General features: G+C 47.4%; 1 protein-coding gene across 2 annotated transcripts in view; it reads right to left on the minus strand.

Annotated features, from left to right (window-relative positions):
* Spn (Spinophilin) overlaps positions 1-21,263 on the minus strand; it is a 135,652-nt gene extending 114,389 nt beyond the window's left edge. The window contains exons 1-2 of one of the 2 annotated variants that reach the window (XM_069309615.1): positions 21,240-21,263; positions 729-1,300 (exon numbers count right to left, since the gene is read on the minus strand). In XM_069309615.1, coding sequence (XP_069165716.1) covers positions 729-768 — 40 coding nt within the window. In that variant the 5' untranslated portion in view covers positions 769-1,300; positions 21,240-21,263. The remainder of the gene's footprint in view (positions 1-728; positions 1,301-21,239) is intronic. The other variant, XM_069309616.1, reaches the window with a different exon arrangement.
* Positions 21,264-21,468: the final 205 nt, after the last annotated feature.

Consider the following 21,468-nt stretch of genomic DNA (forward strand, 5'->3'; position numbering starts at 1 on the left):
ACACACACACACACACACACACACACACACACACACACACACACACACACACACACACACACACAGGGGGGTGTTGCGACACACACACACACACACACACACACACACACACACACACACACACAGGGGGGTGTTGCGACACACACACACAAGCACACTACTCACTCCACACACACACTCACACTCTCGACGCTATACTCTCACCTGGACCCGTACACCTTATTGTTGACATGTGGCGCGGCCCTTCACAGTCACCCGGCTCCCCTACTTTACCCTCATCTAGATCACTTTATACTTACTCACCTCTCACCAGGGCCACTTTATACTTACTCACCTCTCACCAGGGCCACTTTATACTTACTCACCTCTCACCAGGGCCACTTTATACTTACTCACCTCTCACCAGGGCCACTTTATACTTACTCACCTCTCACCAGGGCCACTTTATACTTACTCACCTCTCACCAGGGCCACTTTATACTTACTCACCTCTCACCAGGGCCACTTTATACTTACTCACCTCTCACCAGGGCCACTTTATACTTACTCACCTCTCACCAGGGCCACTTTATACTTACTCTCCTCTCACCAGGGCCACTTTATACTTACTCACCTCTCACCCGGGGGGCCACTTTTCACTTACTCACCAGGGCCACTTTTCACCTACTCACCAGGGCCACTTTTCCCTTACTCACCTCTCACCAGGGGGACACTTTGTGATTACTTACAATTGAAGAAGTCGGCAAAGTGCTGTAGACTAAGACACATTGCTGCAGGAGAGTGGCCAGAGGACCATACATGGCCGCCCACATTTGGGCCACTTAACAGGGCCACAATAGTTGCCTGTGATCACCAGCGAAGGTCATTGACCCCTGGCCACTATGGCCCAAAGACCTCTTTCAGGAGGGGGCCACTGTGGTGCTACCGGCCGTTTGTGGGACCACTTTCTTATACCTTTGGCCACTTCTTGGGCCACTATGGGCCACTTCCTGGGAGCCACTATGGTCTATGGCCACTTCCTGGGCCATTTGACAGCGTGGCAACTAATAAGTATCATTGTCCACAGCTTCCGAGGTCAGTGTCACTGGCCGTCAAGGTCACTCACTGGCCGTCAAGGTCAGTGCCCGTTAAGAGAGGTCACTGTCTAAACAGTGTGTTCGTTATCACCACAACACAAAGTTCTGGTACAATCAGAACACACTTCTTGAACACTGATTGTCTCACACTTGTATACACTAATTCATTTCCAATTAAATGTCTAGAAACTTATTCCGCTCAACAGATTATCAGTTCATTTGTCCTATAAATAGGTAAACCCCAATTAGAACGACGCAATTTAAAGCCATAACTTGTGCTTATTTGAAGAGAGGTGATGGTAACACTAAGTGATGTAGGCCTAAATATGTATCAATACAATCTTGAGATGGTTATCTTGAGATGATTTCGGGGCTTTAGTGTCCCCGCGGCCCGGTCCTCGACCAGGCCTCCACAATATCCGCCTAAATTTGGTATACAATGAAACATATGTATTTCCACTGACCCTGACCTCTGACCTTTGACCTCGGGCCTACCAGACCAAATATCAATCATCAATGCCAACCAGGTGAAAAAAAAAGGTATTTGAGTTACAATTAGTTTTTTCCTGAAGCTTTCACTACATTACACACAGAAATCACAATAGCGTGATGTATCAAATGAGCAAATCCCCAAGGGCCGTGACGAGGATTCGAACCTACGTCCAAGAGAATCCCAGATGCTGCGACTGAGATCCTCTCGGACGTAGGTTCGAACCCTCGTCACGGCCCTTGTGGATTTGTTCATTTCACTACATTATTATTCTCAATTAGACTTTAGATTTTTTTTCGTCAACACCAGCACTGTTAGGTCTTATTTTAAATATATAAAAGTGACGAGAGTGGTCATTGTTTACACGAGTCCTGCCTTAAAATGTGAGAATGGTCATTGTTTACACGAGTCCTACCTTAAAATGTGAGAATGGTCATTGTTTACACGAGTCCTACCTTAAAATGTGAGAGTGGTCATTATTTACACGAGTCCTACCTTAAAATGTGAGAGTGGTCATTATTTACACGAGTCCTACCTTAAAATGTGAGAATGATCATTATTTACACGAGTCCTACCTTAAAATATGAGAATGGTCATTGTTTACACGAGTCCTGCCTTAAAATGTGAGAATGGTCATTATTTACACGAGTCCTACCTTAAAATGTGAGAATGATCATTATTTACACGAGTCCTGCCTTAAAATGTGAGAATGATCATTATTTACACGAGTCCTGCCTTAAAATGTGAGAGTGGTCATTATTTACACGAGTCCTGCCTTAAAATGTGAGAATGGTCATTGTTTACACGAGTCCTACCTTAAAATATGAGAATGGTCATTGTTTACACGAGTCCTGCCTTAAAATGTGAGAATGGTCATTATTTACACGAGTCCTACCTTAAAATGTGAGAGTGGTCATTATTTACACGAGTCCTACCTTAAAATGTGAGAATGATCATTATTTACACGAGTCCTACCTTAAAATGTGAGAATGGTCATTATTTACACGAGTCCTGCCTTAAAATGTGAGAATGGTCATTGTTTACACGAGTCCTACCTTAAAATATGAGAATGGTCATTGTTTACACGAGTCCTGCCTTAAAATGTGAGAATGGTCATTATTTACACGAGTCCTGCCTTAAAATGTGAGAATGGTCATTATTTACACGAGTCCTGCCTTAAAATGTGAGAATGGTCATTGTTTACACGAGTCCTGCCTTAAAATGTGAGAGTGGTCATTATTTACACGAGTCCTGCCTTAAAATGTTGGACTCTTGCATGAATGGACACTCTCTATATATTATATACAACTATATAAAGTACTATGTTACTATATACTATATAAAGCAGTCTGAGCTGGGAATTATGGAGTCTTTACAATATATATGAGGGATGATTGATTGATTGATGAAGATTAAGCCACTCAAAAGGTGGCACGGGCATAAATAGCTCGTAAGTGGTGGCCCTTTTGAGCCATTACCAGTATCAATAGATGATCTATCTTGAGAGGTTATCTTGAGATGATTTCGGGGCTTTAGTGTCCCCGCGGCCCGGTCCTCGACCAGGCCTCCACCCCCGGGACGCAGCCCGTGACAGCTGACTAACACCCAGGTACCTATTTACTGCTAAGTAACAGGGGCATAGGGTGAAAGAAACTCTGCCCATTGTTTTCTCGCCGGCGCCTGGGATCGAACCCAGGACCACAGGATCACAAGTCCAGCGTGCTGTCCGCTCGGCCGACCGGCTCCCAGCTACTTTTACTTAGCAAAACTGTCCATGGGCCAGATTCACGAAAGCAGTTACTCAAGCACTTACGAACGTGTACATCTTTCCTCAATCTTTGACGGCTTTGGTTACATTTATTAAACAGTTTACAAGCGTGAAAACTTGCCAATCAACTGTTGTTGTTGTTATAAACAGCCTCCTGGTGCTTCGGAGCTCACTAACTGTTTAATAATTGTAAACAAAGCCGCCAAAGATTGAGAAAAGATGTACAGGTTCGTAAGTGCTTGCGTAACTGCTTCGTGAATCTGGCCCTATGCCTATTAGGCCTATTAGCACTAGGGATGGTGTGGGTATTCAACCCGTCCTCCCACTTGAAGCATTTATAACGGAGTCGACCAATCCGTTAAAAATGCGATGTATTAAGAAAACAAAATAAAACACGCCAACATTGACATTTTCTATGCCATTGACCTCGGTAGCCTTGAGTGGGTTCATACGGGTTTGATTAAGCGAAACAGTTACATCTTTGGCACACGAAGAGGACAGATATGACATGGTATTGAGTGCAAGAAAAGATCTGTGCTAGCAACACCCTAGGTGCAAGTGGGCACGCAACCCCCCTCCCCTAAAAATGACGCAACCCCCCCTAAGAATGACGCAACCCCCCCTAAGAATGACGCAACCCCCCCCCCCCAGTTATGACGCAACACTAGCGTCTAGACGCCACTTTGAAAGCTCAATTAAAAATACTCATTCAGTCTCTACCCATATTTATCCTCTCTCTCTCTCTCTCTCTCTCTCTCTCTCTCTCTCTCTCTCTCTCTCTCTCTCTCTCTCTCTCTCTCTCTCTCTCTCTCTCTCTCTCTCTCTCTTGGCTCGTGTGTCTATATGAGGTGTGTGGGGGGTGGGGGTGAGAAGCAAGATGTAGGTGTGGCATTTACTAAAAATAAATATTCATTGTGCACTGAGTGACTCAGTGCATCAACAAACCCTTATTTTGTATATCTAGATCATGTCCCCACCCGTACCTTCAACCTCCACGGCCCACCCTGCAGCTCCGAAACTATAACCTCCAAAGACCTGTTTTTCCACATATTCCTTTCCGTGTTTCTTGAGACGAGAGTATGAGTCTGGCCGAAGATCAGATGAGGAACAGGGTAATAGAAGGAGGAGGAGGAGGAGGAGGAGGAGGAGGAGGAGGAGGAGGAGGAGGAGGAAGAGGAAGAGGAAGAGGAGGAGAAGGAGAAGGAGGAGGAGGAGAATAAGGAACAGAACATAACGGGAAGGTTGTGAAACTGAAGAATGGGGGAAGGAAGAGACGAGACATAAGGGAAAGTGAGAGAAACTGGGGTATAGTGAGAGAGAGAGAGATAGAGAGAGAGAGAGAGAGAGAAGTGGTGGCAGGCAAGCAAGCAAGGCCGAGACATATGCCAATAACAGCACTTCTCAGACCATGGGTCGCAACCCTCCCCCCCCCCCCCCTCCATAGGGACTAGAGAGAGGGAGTGTCAGGGAGAAGGAGGGAGGGAGAGAGTGCAAGAAAAGAGGGAGAAATGAATAAAAGTGAGAAACAACATTACTTAAAACCTATAAGAAAGAGCCCAACCTGTTCCTGCGAGAGGTGGGAAGGCTCAGCCTACAAGCCGCTAACACCAACAGCCCCACTGATCACACTCCCCCATAAGCAAGCCCTACCACAGGCCGGGAACAATGACAACAACAACAACTCCTGCAATTGCTGGACATACATAATCGAACCCATGTTTTAACACACTCGGTCAATCCCTTGAAAAATAACACTAAGTGAATATTTTAATGCACTGAAATAATGACGTTTGATTGTGATAGCTCTGGGATATGTTGGGTGGGTTGCTCGGGTGCGTACGTTGCTGGCTAGGCCAAAACAGTTCCGTTTTTTTACGGAGTGTTAGATGGTGAGAATGTGGAGGTTGAGGTGACAGTGAGGTGACAGTGAGGTGACAATGACTCCATGACAGACACACACTTCTACCCGTCCTCTCAATATCACGTCGCATTCTGACGTACACTCCACTTACGACCAAAAATCGTCGTACTAGAAAATGGCGCCGGCTGGCGAGAGAAAGTGACGTACTGTCTCCCGTTTTCTGTTTTGGATCCTCTGGTGGGTTAGGATAAGGGGCACTATAATAAGACAATATCCTGACGTTGGGGGGTTGGCCTTAAGAGGATGCTCACACCTCATGCAGATAACTTACTGAAAAAACACACTAATTAACCTATTTTTTCCTCCAGTGCCTATTTCACCTATTTTCCTGTTTCTTCCCCTTTCCCCCCTTCTCTCTCTCTCTCTCTCTCTCTCTCTCTCTCTCTCTCTCTCTCTCTCTCTCTCTCTCTCTCTCTCTCTCTCTCTCTCTCTCCTATACACACACCAACGAGAGTTCAGTCAGGAATGTCAATCAGTGATGTCTTTAAATATATAAACTTCATATATAAATTTATATTCTATATAAATCTCTATTTATCTCTGATTTCAATGTTTTTTTCTAATCTCTGTTCAATAAACACATAGTAATATAAATTGATTTGTAAATAATTTTGTATCATTTGAATTTATTATCAGTTTCTGAAGATGTATTATTAAATAGGAAAATACTTAGGGAAATTCCTGTCTTAATTCTTCCTTCGTGTATATATATGTATGTATATATATATATATATATATATATATATGTATATATATATATATATATATATATATATATATATATATATATATACCACTACTATCCATCTGTCTACGCTTCTCCACCTTTTCCTAATCAATCCCTAATCCAAATCTATCCCTAATCCAAATCTATCCCTAATCCAAATCTATCCCTAAACCAAATCTATCCCTCACCCCCCAGCAATGCCAACCTTCTCAGTGCACACTTTCACTTCCCACGCACGGTTCAAGAACACGTCAAACGGGTTTTCAGCGCCTTGCTGAAGTCAGCTCCCCTGAAACACTTCCTCCTCCCTCAAGGAGTCCGTCGTGTCGCCTGAAGGAGAAACCCCGCGGGTGTATGATGATAATAATAAAAGGGCAAAGGGCGTGGGGCGCCGGTGCAGTGGGTGCGGGACTGAGTTCGAGTCTCGAAGTAGGTGACTCGCCTGGTGATTGCTAGTGACACCTGTCTGAGTCGTACTTGGCCGTACACCCGTCTCAATACCGAGACGGGTACGTACACTGTCCTTGCAGTAGACAGTTTGAAATAATGAGAGAGGCAGCCAGTTAAAGTGATAGATACGTCTATAAGAGACCGTCTTGTCTGTCTGTCTGAGAGCTGGAGGTCAGACACCTTAGGGAACAGCTTCACTAAACTTTGCAGGATGAAGGGTGGTGCTGCTGGGAGTGTCATAGGGCCGTGGTCGGGATCGTTCCAGTTCGTCCTGTCTCCACCAAGACTGTGAAGGGGAAATGTTCTGCCCACAGTTCACAGCCTTAAGCAATAGTTACCAAAACAAAAGAACTGTGAATTCAGATATTTACTGAAATGACTTAGAGGGTAGGAATATGAAAGGGAGATACTGATACTAAAGAGAAACTGTATTTAAATGTATAAAAATAATCTGAGGAAGGGAATATAAAGAGGATGGGGTGGGTACCAAGGTACCAAGGTACCAAGATACCAAGGTACCAAGGTACCAAGGTACCAAGGTACCAAGGTACCAAGGTACCAAGATACCAAGGTACCAAGGTACCAAGGTACCAAGGTACCAAGGTACCAAGGTACCAAGGTACCAAGATACCAAGGTACAAAGGTACCAAGGTACCAAGATACCAAGGTACCAAGGTACCAAGGTACCAAGGTACCAAGATACCAAGGTACCAAGGTACCAAGGTACCAAGGTACCAAGATACCAAGGTACCAAGGTACCAAGATACCAAGGTACCAAGGTACCAAGATACCAAGGTACCAAGGTACCAAGGTACCAAGGTACCAAGATACCAAGGTACCAAAGTACCAAGGTACCAAGGTACCATTTCAGTAGCGTTGAGGGCAGAAAGCTCCAGCTATTGGTCCCCCATCCCCACCAGCTTGGTCAGGAATTACACCCGTTCAACAAGGAGTGTGTGTGCGTGCGCGAGGGAGCGCCCTCCGACGCGTGACACCTGTTTGTGTGTAACCTTTATATGTTTGTCAGTTAAGGGTGATAGTGATGACGATAGTGGCTGATGGTGACAGTTTTCACCGCGATGACAGTGCCATCAGGGTTCGAACCTGGTTGATTACCTGGTTGATGGGGTTCTGGGAGTTCTTCTACTCCCCAAGCCCGGCCCGAGGCCAGGCTTGACTTGTGAGAGTTTGGTCCACCAGGCTGTTGCTTGGAGCGGCCCGCAGGCCCACATATACCTGGTTGATGGGGTTCTGGGAGTTCTTCTACTCCCCAAGCCCGGCCCGAGGCCAGGCTTGACTTGTGAGAGTTTGGTCCACCAGGCTGTTGCTTGGAGCGGCCCGCAGGCCCACATATACCTGGTTGATGGGGTTCTGGGAGTTCTTCTACTCCCCAAGCCCGGCCCGAGGCCAGGCTTGACTTGTGAGAGTTTGGTCCACCAGGCTGTTGCTGGGAGCGGCCCGCAGGCCCACATACCCACCACAGCCCGGTTGGTCCGGCACTCCTTTTAGACTTGGTCCGGCACTCCTTTTAATGTTTTCTTGAAGATGTCCACGGTTGTTCCGGCAATATTTCTTATGTTCGCTGGAAGGACGTTGAACAACCGCGGACCTCTGATGTTTATACAGTGTTCTCTGATTGTGCCTATGGCACCTCTGTTCTTCACTGGTTCTATTCTACATTTTCTTCCATGTCGTTCACTCCAGTACCTTGTTATTTTACTGTGTAGATTTGGTACTTGGCCCTCCAGTATCTTCCAGGTGTATATTATTTGGTATCTCTCTCGTCTCCTTTCTAGTGAGTACATTTGGAGAGCTTTGAGACGATCCCAATAATTTAGGTGCTTTATCGCGTCTATGCATGCCGTATATGTTCTCTGTATTCCCTCTATTTCAGCAATCTCTCCTGCTGTGAAGGGGGAAGTGAGTACTGAGCAGTACACAATACAAGTGACTTGAAGAGTACAACCATTGTGATGGGATCCCTGGATTTGACAGTTCTCGTAATCCATCCAATAATTTTCCTGACTGACACAATATTTGCTTGGTTATGCTCCCTAAACGTTAGGTCGTCAGACATCAGTATTCCCAAATCCTTTACATGTTGCGTTCCTACTATCGGAAGATTTGATTGTGTTTTGTACTCTGTATTATTTTTAAGGTCCTCATTTTTACCGTATCTGAGTACCTGGAATTTATCACTGTTAAACATCATGTTATTTTTGCTGCCCAGTTGAAAACTTTATTAATATTTGCTTGAAGTTTTTCAATGTCTTCACCATAGTTAATTTTCATGCTGATTTTTGTGTCATCTGCAAAGGATGATACGAAGCTGTGACTTGTATTTTTGTCTATATCTGATATGAGAACAAGAAAAAGCAATGGTGCAAGGACTGTACCTTGAGGTACAGAGCTGTTAACTGCGCTTGGACTCGATTTTATATGGTTGACTGTTACTCTCTGTGTTCTGTTCAACAGAAAACTGAGTATCCAGCGTCCTACTTTACCAGTTATTCCCATTGACTTCATTTTGTGTGCTATCACTCCATGGTCACATTTGTCGAATGCCTTTGCCAAGACCGTCTATACCAGAATTCTATTTTTCTTCTAATGCCTCAGTGACTTTGTCGTAATGGTCAAGTAGCTGTGAGAGGCACGATCTTCCCGCTCTAAAACGATTTTGTCCTGGGTTGTGAAGGTCATTAGTCTCCACGAAGCCTGACTCCTGATCACTCTCTCAAATACTTTTATTATGTGGGACGTTAGTGCAACAGGTCTATAATTCTTTGCCAATGCGTTGCTCCCTCCCTTGTGTAGAGGGGCTCTGTCTGCTGCTTTAAGCGCATCTGGTATCTCCCCCGTGTCCAAGCTCTTCCTCCACACTATACCGAGTGCCTGTGCTACTGGCACCTTCCATTTCTTTATAAATATTGAATTCCACGAGTCTGGACCCGGGGCTGAGTGCATGTTGTCAATATATCTTTCAAAATCTGCCACGCTCGTGTTGATATCAGTTATATTTACAAGGGTAAATAATCTCACAAGATGTCAAGCGAGTCACTGCGGAACTGTGCCCAACCCATTCCGTTTATGTCGAATGCCCCAGTGCAAGAGTCCCCCCCCCCTCCCTCCCCTCCCACACAAGTGAAATGGGAAATACAGTTTTATTATTATTAGTAGTAGTTTCTACCACAGACGTGGCCACACATTTACAATGCTAACCAGCATATATACATTTTCTTCTAAGAGGTATGAAAGCAGGCGGGTTGTCCGCCTTGCTGACACGATGTGTGGGTGTTGGCAGCTAAGCTAAGCTGGCTCCCTCTTGTCAGGGAGCTGTGAGCTAAGCTGTGAGTGTAAGGGAACAGTCACCATAGCTGGGAGAGTGGTGAACCCCCTATGGTGGGCAGGCAGTCGTGTTTACAGAGACCCAGGAGGTCTTAATACCCTGCGGGAGTAAACAGGAACCTCCGCAGCCCGCGGTATCTCAAAGACTGAGAAACCTATCTTCGTCACCTCGTTCAAACGTCATAGTGGTTTAACGTGATTGTTAGCGCCCAGATGCTGATTGTTAAAGGAGCGTTGCATCCTCTCCTGATCATATTCCGGTCCAATAAGTTGGTGGAGAGAGAGAGAGAGAGAGAGAGAGAGAGAGAGAGAGAGAGAGAGAGAGAGAGAGAGAGAGAGAGACAGAGAGAGAGACAGAGACAGAGAGAGAGAGAGAGACAGAGAGAGACAGAGAGGGAGCCAGAGTTGGCCGCCTGGGTCTTTCTCCTTTTACCATAATAAACCAAAGTTAAATTTCCCTGCAACATTGGTGTGGTGATCTCGCACACCTGCCGCACCACACTGTGACAACCTCTGCCACCATAAGGGACAAACCCACAGCGCCAGATATATAAATTACAGCATATAAATAGTTATATAATATAGCCTCCCGGCACATATTGGCAGCTCCTCCCCCCGCCCCCTCACACCAGACGCTACACGTGACTAATCTCTCAACCGTCCTCATACACCCATACACCTCGCCCATACAACACCCATACAACACATACAGTAATCATGCATCAATATATACATACAAACGTAAGCTAAAAATATATACTAGTATGAAATATTATTCTTAAACTGTAAATGATTCTACAAGGATTCGAACCTTGGCCGCCAGGGTAGCTACCTTCAGGTTACCTTGAGGTGCTTCCGGGGCTTAGCGTCCCAGCGGCCCGGTCGTCGACCAGGACTCCTTTTCGTTACACATCCTCCAGGAAGCAGCCCGTGGCAGCTGTCTAAATCCCAGGTACCTATTTACTGATAGGTGAACTGGTGCATCACGGTGAAAGAAACTTTGCCCATTTGTCTCCGCCTCCACCGGGGATCGAACCCGGAACCTCAGGACTACGAATCCGAAGCGCTGTCCACTCAGCTATCAGGCATATATATATGAGTTTCTTATGATGCCATAAAAACTGAGGCATAAGTATCTTGAAGAAATTTATAAAGAAACCGGAAATGAATTAGCTCAAATCTACACTGATGGGTCATCTAATTCTACCAATGGCAGGGCTACCTTGAGGGCTACCTTGAGGGTTACCTTGAGATGCTTCCGGGGCTTAGCGTCCCCGCGGCCCGGTCGTCGACCAGGCCTCCTGGTTGCCGGACTGATCAACCAGGCTGTTGGACGCAGCTGCTCGCAGCCTGACGTATGAACGTCAGGGCTGGTGCAGCATAAGAGATAATTAGGAATAATGCCTTACAACACCCAGGCGCCGGCGTGAAACAATGGGCAGAGTTTCTTTCACCCTGATGCCCTTGTTACCTAGCAGTAAAATAGGTACCAGGGAGTTAGTCAGCTGTCACGGGCTGCTTCCTGGGGGTGGAGGCCTGATCGATGACCGGGCCGCGGGGACACTAAAGCCCCGAAATCATCTCAAGATGATTCCTGAAGGCGCTGAATGAAACCATACTGAATACTTCATACCCAAGACTCCTCTATCTCCCCCCCCCCCTCATACAATATACTGGGGAGCCTATCGGCCGAGCGGACAGCACGCTGGTCTTGTGATCCTGTGGCCCTGGGTTCGATCCCAGGCGCCGGCGAGAAACAATGGTCAGAGTTTCTTTCACCCTATGCCCCTGTTACCTAGCAGTAAAATAGGTACCTGGGAGTTAGTCAGCTGTCACGGGCTGCTTCCTGGGCGTGGAGGCCTGATCGATGACCGGGCCGCGGGGACACTAAAGCCCCGAAATCATCTCAAGATAACCTCAAGATACTGTATTAATGCTGTACCTGTCTACTTAAAAACCCATCTATTATACCATGAGGGTCAGCGCGTGGCACCCTCCCACACCAGGCACTGGCACTCACACTTGACAGTGCCATGTTATCATAGAGCACCTCACCAGGCACTCTCCAGTCCGGTGCCATCTCCTGCCAGTCTGGCCAATCAGGAGTGACTGCCCAAGGCATTTGTGCCGTCTATAAGGTTGATTCATATCCCTTAAGACGCCCGCGGTCAGCGTTGCAAGTATACATGGTATACATAACATTACGTATGCATACACCCGTTAAGGCTTTAGGATGCATGGTTACAGGGTTAGGAGATAATAGGATATAGGAGAACTCCATCCGGAGTTCTCCTATATCAGTCTCCTCCACCTGTCTCCTATATCAGTCTCCTCCACCCTGTCTCCTATATCAGTCTCCTCTACCCTGTCTCCTATACCAGTCTCCTCAACCCTGTCTCCTATATCAGTCTCCTCCACCTGTCTCCTATATCAGTCTCCTCCACCCTGTCTCCTATATCAGTCTCCTCCACCCTGTCTCCTATATCAGTCTCCTCCACCCTGTCTCCTATATCAGTCTCCTCCACCCTGTCTCCTATATCAGTCTCCTCCACCTGTCTCCTATATCAGTCTCCTCCACCCTGTCTCCTATATCAGTCTCCTCCACCCTGTCTCCTATATCAGTCTCCTCTACCCTGTCTCCTATATCAGTCTCCTCTACCCTGTCTCCTATACCAGTCTCCTGCACCTGTCTCCTATATCCCTCCTCTGTTATAGCTCCCATTTATAGAGTTCTTTTTGACATTTTCAAATGCCGGGTTAATATGTTCCAGCTTCACATACGCTGCTGATGACACCCTGTTAATGTGTGTCTCTGGTGGTAAAGAGAATTATATCCCTCTCCAAAAGTTCTCTTTTTTTCGATTGCTGAAGCTGTACGACTTAGTGGGATTCAGTTTATTAGCCTATTGTATGTGTTTGTGCCCTTGTACATGACAGCCCACAGGATGGATGTAAGATTCAGGGGAAAGCGACAAGCCATTACGACTATATAGCACTAGGGAGGGTTTGGATATGGTTTTGGGATGGGATAGGGGAAAGGAATGGTGTCTAACCCACTTATGGACGGTCGGGGATTGAACGCCGACCTGCAAGAGGCACGTGAGTGTGTCTGAAGGGCAGTAGTGCCAACAGAGAGGCACTAGGGGTGCCGCTAGTGACACTGAGGGCCCAGGCGGCATCGTCTTACAAGCCGGCAACCCTCCTTGTTCTGTCTCCTGAGACGTCTGTCCCCCCACTCCCCCTGCCCCCCCTACTCCTCCTCACTTCTCTAAACACCTCGTTCTCTCATGTCGCTGTACCGCTAATGACTCTCCCTCCCTCATTACCCTCCTGTTGTTACTCTCCCTCATTCCCCTCTCCCCCCCCCCCACCTCCCTCCTCCATCCCCCCTTACCCCCCCTCCTCCATCCCCCCTTCCCCCCCTCCTCCATCCCCCCTTCCCCCCCTCCTCCATCCCCCCTTCCCCCCCTCCTCCATCCCCCCTTCCCCCCCTCCTCCATCCCCCCTTCCCCCCCCTCCTCCATCCCCCCTTCCCCCCCTCCCCCCCCCTCCTCCATCCCCCCTTCCCCCCCTCCTCCATCCCCCCTTCCCCCCCCTCCTCCATCCCCCCTTCCCCCCCCCCTCCTCCATCCCCCCTTCCCCCCCTCCTCCATCCCCCCTTCCCCCCCCTCCTCCATCCCCCCTTCCCCCCTCCTCCATCCCCCCTTTCCCCCCCCCTCTGGCTGGGCCATAAGTTGTGGCAGGTCTTCTGTGAGTCACTGTTCTCCCCCCCCCCACGCACCTACAAGGAACGAAACATGTCCATCACCACGTACCCCCCCCCCCAGCCCCCTTGGCTAGTGATACCCCTATAGCCTCTGCGTGTGTGTGTGTGTACTTTGTCCACCTTGTAAATTACTGTTAATATTTTCTACGTTGTGATCATGTCTCCTCTGATCCTATGGTTGAAGTAAAACTGTCTTCGATACTTAATTCTCTTCCTTTGTTGTTGTTGTTTAAGATTCGCTACTTGGAACAAAAAGTTCCAAGTAGCACGGGCTAAGGTGATCCCGTAGTGGACTTTTTAAGTTCTCTTCCTTCTTAAGTTTTCTTTCGCATATTGAAATAAATAGTATATCATCTATAAAAACTATCCACCCTCTATACCTGATCAATCAGGCTGTGACTTATACGTCAGGCTGCGAGCAGCCGCGTCCCACAGCCTGGTTGATCAGTCCAGCAACCAGGAGGCCTGGTCGACGACCGGGCCGCGGGGACGCTAAGCCCCGCAAGCACCTCAAGGTAACCTCAAGGTAACCTCCCCGCAAGAGCTAACTACCCATTAGTCAATCAGGTGGTTCACTTAGCGGGCCTCGCCGGCCAAATATGACCAGTGACGTCACACGTGGCACTCGTCTAGATAGGGTGCCAACCCGCGGTAATGGTCTGTCAATGGTGCCATCACTGGCTGCCAAATGACTCAAGACGATACATGGCACCGCGTTTTTTTTTATTATTATTATTATTATTATTATTATTATTATATTATTATTTTCTACCACAGACGTGGCCAGACATTTACAATGCTAACCAGCGTATATACATTTTCTTCTGTCCTCCATAGACAGGGTTAGAGAAGTGTTAAACATATAGTTCAGGGGTTATGAATGCCTTGCGTGCCAGAGAGTGGGGGGGATGGGGCCAGGAACCCCCCATTAATCTGGCACTATCGAGGCGTGTTTTATGCGTGACACGCATGCGCGCCAGCCTACACGCACGCATGCACGCACCACCACAAACACCACAACCCCCCCCCCCCCAAGCTTTTTTTTTAATGCCTACGCATTTTTGACTCGATAGGCGGAGCTGCGCGGGTTCGCGGGCTTCTGGGTAGGTAAAACCGTCGTAATTTTGACGGAATGTTGTTGGGAGAAGAGGGGGGTAGGGGTGGCACTCGTATCCTCATTGGCTCTCTCTCTCTCTCTCCGACGCCCCGCCCACCGCGTGACGTCACACCTAAGTTTGAACTTGTGTCTTAACCGCCCAAAGTTCCCGCGCTTTTTTGCCGTCTTCCACGTGGTCAGCGACGATATCGGACTGTTAAAGCCCTGGTGCCAGATTCACGAAGCAGTTACGCAAGTACTTACGAACCTGGGGCCAGATTCACGAAGCAGTTACGCAAGCACTTACGAACCTGTCCATCTTTTCTCTATCTTTGGCGGCTTTGTTTACAGTTATTAAACAGTTAATAAGCTCCGAAGCACCAGGAGGCTGTTTATAACATTAACAACAGTTGAATGACAAGTTTCCATGCTTGTAAACTGTTTAATAAATGTAAACAAAGCCGTCAAAGATTGAGGAAAGATGTACACGTTCGTAAGTGCTTTCGTGAATCTGGCTCCAGATGTCTCGGTGAAATTCAAATCAAAACACCACGATAACATTAAAAGTTTAAATATAATCATAAAAAATGAAGGTCTATTTAAGGCGTTAACATTTGCTCATGGCGATCGGGTTTGAACTGCCAAGTGCGCGTCCACGGAGAAGTCAATAAGCCATTTTTATATCTCTCTCTGTAAGTTTTTCAACGGAAATTTAAAACGAAGTTATATTTTATGAATAACTTTTATGAAATAGATGGAAGTTAATAATCCACGACTCATTTGTGGGTTAATTACCCTGCCTGTACGAGCACTGTTCCTGTGGCGGGTAAGTCCACTACGGGCTCACCATAGCCCGTGCTACTTGCCCCGCTCCTGTGCCAGGTAAGTCCACTACGGGCTCACCATAGCCCGTGCTACTTGCCCCGCTCCTGTGCCAGGTAAGTCCACTACGGGCTCACCATAGCCCGTGCTACTTGCCCCGCTCCTGTGCCAGGTAAGTCCACTACGGGCTCACCATAGCCCGTGCTACTTGCCCCGCTCCTGTGCCAGGTAAGTCCACTACGGGCTCACCATAGCCCGTGCTACTTGCCCCGCTCCTGTGCCAGGTAAGTCCACTACGGGCTCACCATAGCCCGTGCTACTTGCCCCGCTCCTGTGCCAGGTAAGTCCACTACGGGCTCACCATAGCCTGTGCTACTTGGAACTTGTTCCGAGTAGCTGAATCTATAACAACAACAACAGTAAGGCAGAGACGCTCCCCTGTGCTTCAAGGGAACACACCTGGACCCTACCTGGAGAAGGTTTCTAGAGTCCTGCTCCTCCCAGACACCTCACTTATTCTACACTAAAGATAAAAAGTTCAATGAATTTTTTTTTCACTGAACTACTACAATGAATTAACCTCCAAGATGATAATAATGATGATGCTTAATCATGCATCCGTGTTCATATTACTGGCGTACATGCGCGCACGCACACGCTGCCTCTCCTACCTCCCCCCCCCCCTAACAGCTGTCAGGACAGCCGGCTCACAAACCCAAAGATCCCAGGGTTCGATTTCCCGAGGCAGGGCAGAGACGTTCGGGCACGTCTTCTTTCACCTGATACCACTGTTCACCTAGCAGTAAATAGGTACCTGTGAGTTAGACAGCTGTTTGTTTGTTTGTGTTTGTTGTTTGACAGCAAACACCAGCAGACAGGTGTTTACCAAGTTGTTTCTTGAACACTGTGAAGGTCGTGGGTGAACGTAGGTATGAGTGTGAAGGTCGCGGGTGAACGTGGGTATGAGTGTGAAGGTCGCGGGTGAACGTGGGATGCTCTTGTTATAGATTCAGCTACTCGGAACAAGTTCCAAGTAGCACGGGCTATGGTGATCCCGTAGAATGTGGGAGTGTGAAGGTCGTGGGGTAAGATCACACCTCACAAGGAATTCCCTCACACTATTGACTTGTGGCATTTCCCCCTCACTGGGTGAGAGGTGGGAGGGAGGGAGGTAGGGAATGGGAAATAGGGGGGTGGGGGGAGTGGGAGGCATGGGAGGGATTGGAGTGAGAGGAGCTGAGGGAGGGAGAGAGAGAGAGAGAGAGAGAGAGAGAGAGAGAGAGAGAGAGAGAGAGAGAGAGAGGGGGGGGGGGAGGAGGGAGTGTAAAGTGAACAACCACATGACTAATACCAAAAATATATAAATACACACACACACACACACACACACACACACACACACACACACACACACACACACACACACACACACACACACACACACACACACACACACAGAAAGACCTGGGGGTTGATATCACGCCAGACTTGTCCCCTGAAGCTCATATCAAGAGGATAACATAAGCGGCATATGCCAGGTTGGCTAACATAAGAACGGCTTTTAGAAACTTGTGTAAGGAGTCTTTTAAAACATTATATACCACATATGTCAGACCAATCCTGGAGTATGCGGCACCAGCATGGAGTCCATATCTAGTCAAGCATAAGACTAAACTGGAAAAGGTTCAAAGGTTTGCCACCAGACTAGTACCCGAGCTGAGAGGTATGAGGAGGGGGGGGGGACATGATCACCACATTCAAGATTCTCAAGGGAATCGACAGGGTTGATAAAGACAGGCTGTTTAACACAAGGGGCACACGCACTAGGGGACACAGGTGGAAACTGAGTGCCCAAATGAGCCACAGAGATATTAGAAAAACTTTTTTAGTGTCAGAGTGGTTGACAAATGGAATGCATTAGGAAGTGATGTGGTGGAGGCTGACTCCATACACAGTTTCAAGTGTAGATATGATAGAGCCCAATAGGCTCAGGAACCTGTACACCTGTTGAGAGGCGGGACCAAAGAGCCAGAGCTCAACCCCCGCAAGCACAACTAGTTGAGTACACACAGAGAACCAACAGCAGAGCAAGCTCACGGGAACACCATGTCGAAACTCGAACAAGGAATCCTTCAAAGACACCGAACACAGCTTAGTCTATATTAGGCTGGAGTGTGAGAGAGAGCCCGCACCTTGTGTGTGAGAGAGAGCCCGCACCTTGTGAGAGAGAGCCCGCACCTTGTGTGTGAGAGAGAGCCCGCACCTTGTGAGAGAGAGAGAACTCGCACCTTGTGTGTGAGAGAGAGCCCGCACCTTGTGTGTGAGAGAGAGCCCGCACCTTGTGTGTGAGAGAGAGAGCCCGCACCTTGTGAGAGAGAGAGAGAACCCTCACCTTGTGAGAGAGAGAGAGAGCCCGCACCTTGTGAGAGAGAAGTCAGTCGCTTGCTTCACATGACGCCAGGCCTCCCGTTTTCTTTCACTGTAAATTCACGCCAAATAGAACAAACAAAAAATCAACAAAAAAAATATAAGCAAGAAAGAGCGACCATCGCATTTCAACTCATTACTCATCATTGCAATTGATGAGACTGAAGGTGCGCATGTCGCCAGGCGATTGTTGCTGAATAACTGGATGGTAACACCTTGTGAAGATCAAGAAGGTCATTAACTGTTAACCAACAGTCAAGCGCATCATTCACATTAATAACAACTTGTATGATTATTGTTTACTCTGCTTGGAGAGAGAGAGAGAGAGAGAGAGAGAGAGAGAGAGAGAGAAAGAGAGACAGTGTACCACATAATATCCAGTTCCATAGTGAGAAGAGCCGCCCACACCCGCACCCCAGCCCCACCACACCCCCACTACACCCCCACCACACCCCCACTACACCCCCACCACACCCCCACTACACCCCCACCACTGTCTGCACTGTATCTCACCACACAACCCGTCACGGCCACACCCCAACGCCACACACACACACACATTTCACTATACCCACCTCCAAGGCCACACTACACTTTCCTAACACCATAAGCTGCTCCAGTCACCATACTATCGCCGCATGATAAGTCCAAAGTGGAAACAAATCACTTTTCAATACACTGTACCACACCACTAGCCTTAATGCCTGGGGCCAGATTCACGAAGCAGTTACGCAAGCACTTACGAATCTGTACATCTTTTCTCAATCTTTGTCGGCTTTGATTACAGTTATTAAACAGTTAATGAGCCCCGAAGCACCAGGAGGCTGTTTATAACAATAACAACAGTTGATTGGCAAGTTTTCATGCTTGTAAACTGTTTAATAAATGTAACCAAAGCCGTCAAAGATTGAGGAAAGATGTACACGTTCGTAAGTGCTTTCGTGAATCTGGCCCCAGAAACGCTATGTGTATTAGTGGCTTTAGGTATTGTATATACTACCTCGATCTATAAATCCAACATTAAGTTTGTAAATCATCTATGTATGTCCTTTTCCTAAATTTGAATTTGAATGAATACTCGCCGCGGAAAAACGTAACGTCAAATCCTCCCTTACATTATTTTTTAACCGCTCACATAAATTTCAATAATTTTCATCTGAAGCGTCAAAACTTCACCCCCGCGGGTGTTGAAAATGGAACCTGGGGCCAGATTCACGAAAGTACTGACGCAAGCACTTACGAACGTGTACATCTTTCTTCAATCTTTGACGGCTTGGGTTACATTTATTAAACAGTTTACAAGCGTGAAAACTTGCCAATCAACTGTTGTTATTGTTATAAACAGCCTCCTGGTGCTTCGGAGCTCATTAACTGTTTAATAACTGTAATCAAAGCCGACAAAGATTGAGAAAAGATGTACAGGTTCGTAAGTGTTGACGTAAGTGCTTTCGTGAATCTGGCCCCCTGATTAACGCCCTCCAAAGGACACCTGATCAAGGGGGTTGTGACTCATGCATCAGGCTGCGAGCAGATGGGGAAGCGGACTTGAAAGACCAATCGGGTCTCAGAAACCTTGAACCACCCAACCACCTCAAGGTAACTCACTGTAAACATAACACCCTCTTCCCCCTTTGCTCGTTATTCGAAGTCAGATCTTTGTTCGGCCAGCCAGAGGCTTAAGGCCCGCGCAGAACTGACAAAAAAACTAATGTTCCATTGCCTTCAATCATCAAACAGCATTACAGATAGTTACAGCACCGCTCCTATGCCAGGTAAGTCCACTACGGGGCTCACCATAGCCCGTGCTACTTGCCCCGCTCCTGTGCCAGGTAACTCCACTACGGGATCACCATAGCCCGTGCTACTTGCCCCGCTCCTGTGCCAGGTAAGTCCACTACGGGCTCACCATAGCCCGTGCTACTTGCCCCGCTCCTGTGCCAGGTAAGTCCACTACGGGCTCACCATAGCCCGTGCTACTTGCCCCGCTCCTGTGCCAGGTAAGTCCACTACGGGCTCACCATAGCCCGTGCTACTTGCAACTATTATGTTCCCAGTAGCTGACTGTAACCGCGTGTGGAGACTAAATGTTAACCAATGCATCAATGCGCAGTGAAGAGTCTTATAGCGAACAAAACCCAACACAACATCAGCTGTTGACTCTATTTAAAAGTTAAGCTGAATCAGCTGATGATTGTAAACAATACGCAACGGTACATCAGCTGATAATTGTAAACAGTAACCCGGAAGTATATCAGCTGATAATTGTAAACAGTAACCCGGAAGAATATCATCTGTTTGTAAACAATACGCAACAGTCCATCAGCTGATAATTGTAAACAATAAACAACACCATATCAGCTAATAATCATAAACAATGGAATTATTTATCTCAACGATCGACTAGGACCCCCCACCCCCCACCCCCACCCCACCCTACCCTACCCTACCCTACCCTTAAATGCGCCTTAAGGTCGCAGTAAGCAATCGTATAACACAATACATTCACATCTCACAAGGCCGCCGTTGTTATTCACAGTCAAGACTGCGTGTGTAGAGGCCAGGGGCTAGATTCACGAAGCAGTTACGCAAGCACTTACGAACCTGTACATCTTTTCTCAATCTTTGGCGGCTTTGTTTACAGTTATTAAACGGTTAATGAGCTCCGAAGCACCAGGAGGCTGTTTATGACGATAACAACAGTTGATTGGCAAGTTTTCATGCTTGTAAACTGTTTGATAAATTTAACCAAAGCCGTCAAAGATTGAGGAAAGATGTACAGGTTCGTAAGTACTTGCGTAACTGCTTCGTGAATCTGGCCTCTGGTGTGCACTGGTTTACTGGTCAGGTGTACATTGGTGTACTGGTCAGGTGTACATTGGTGTACTCCTCAGGTGTAAACAAATGTACTTCTCAGGTGTACACAGATGTACTCCTCAGGTGTAATTAGACGTACACCTCAGGTGTTCAACTTGGCGCACCTAAGATAACAGGTTCAACAACACTCTTACAGAACACATTTACAAGGTATCTCCAAAAGTCATCACAAACGATCACCGCAAATTAACACTGTAGGCTATCATCTTAACTTGCCGAGTAAATCTACTGTATCACTGTACACTTTCACCGCTCGTCACTATAATCACAGTAAAAGTTTAATTTCTGTATGTCACAACCAAGGTAAACTTCACACTTGTCAAACTTTGACTGACAATAAATCACTGTGCACTGGTCCCGGTAAACCGGAATTATTGTAAACCGAGAACTGGCGTCCTGCCAGTTAATCAATAAGGAATGCTAGAGCCTGGCCCCGTCCTGATCTACATGCAGACAGGCAGGGAGACAGACACACACGGACAGGCGGACGGGTAAGCGCGAGTCCCACAGCGTCTGAATCAGCACTGGGGTACAGGTTCCTCTTAGAGACCTTGGTCACCACGCCAAGATGTTGGCTACCCCCTCCTCCCTCTCCCCCCACCACCCTTCCCATCCCCCACCACCTCCACTACCCTCCACTAAGTCCTCTACTCTCAACCCTCCTCCATTGCCACACCCTCTACCCTCACCATCAATCATACCCTCA

The sequence above is a fragment of the Procambarus clarkii genome, chromosome 65 (assembly GCF_040958095.1).
Source record: "Procambarus clarkii isolate CNS0578487 chromosome 65, FALCON_Pclarkii_2.0, whole genome shotgun sequence".
Classification (NCBI taxonomy): domain Eukaryota; kingdom Metazoa; phylum Arthropoda; class Malacostraca; order Decapoda; family Cambaridae; genus Procambarus; species Procambarus clarkii.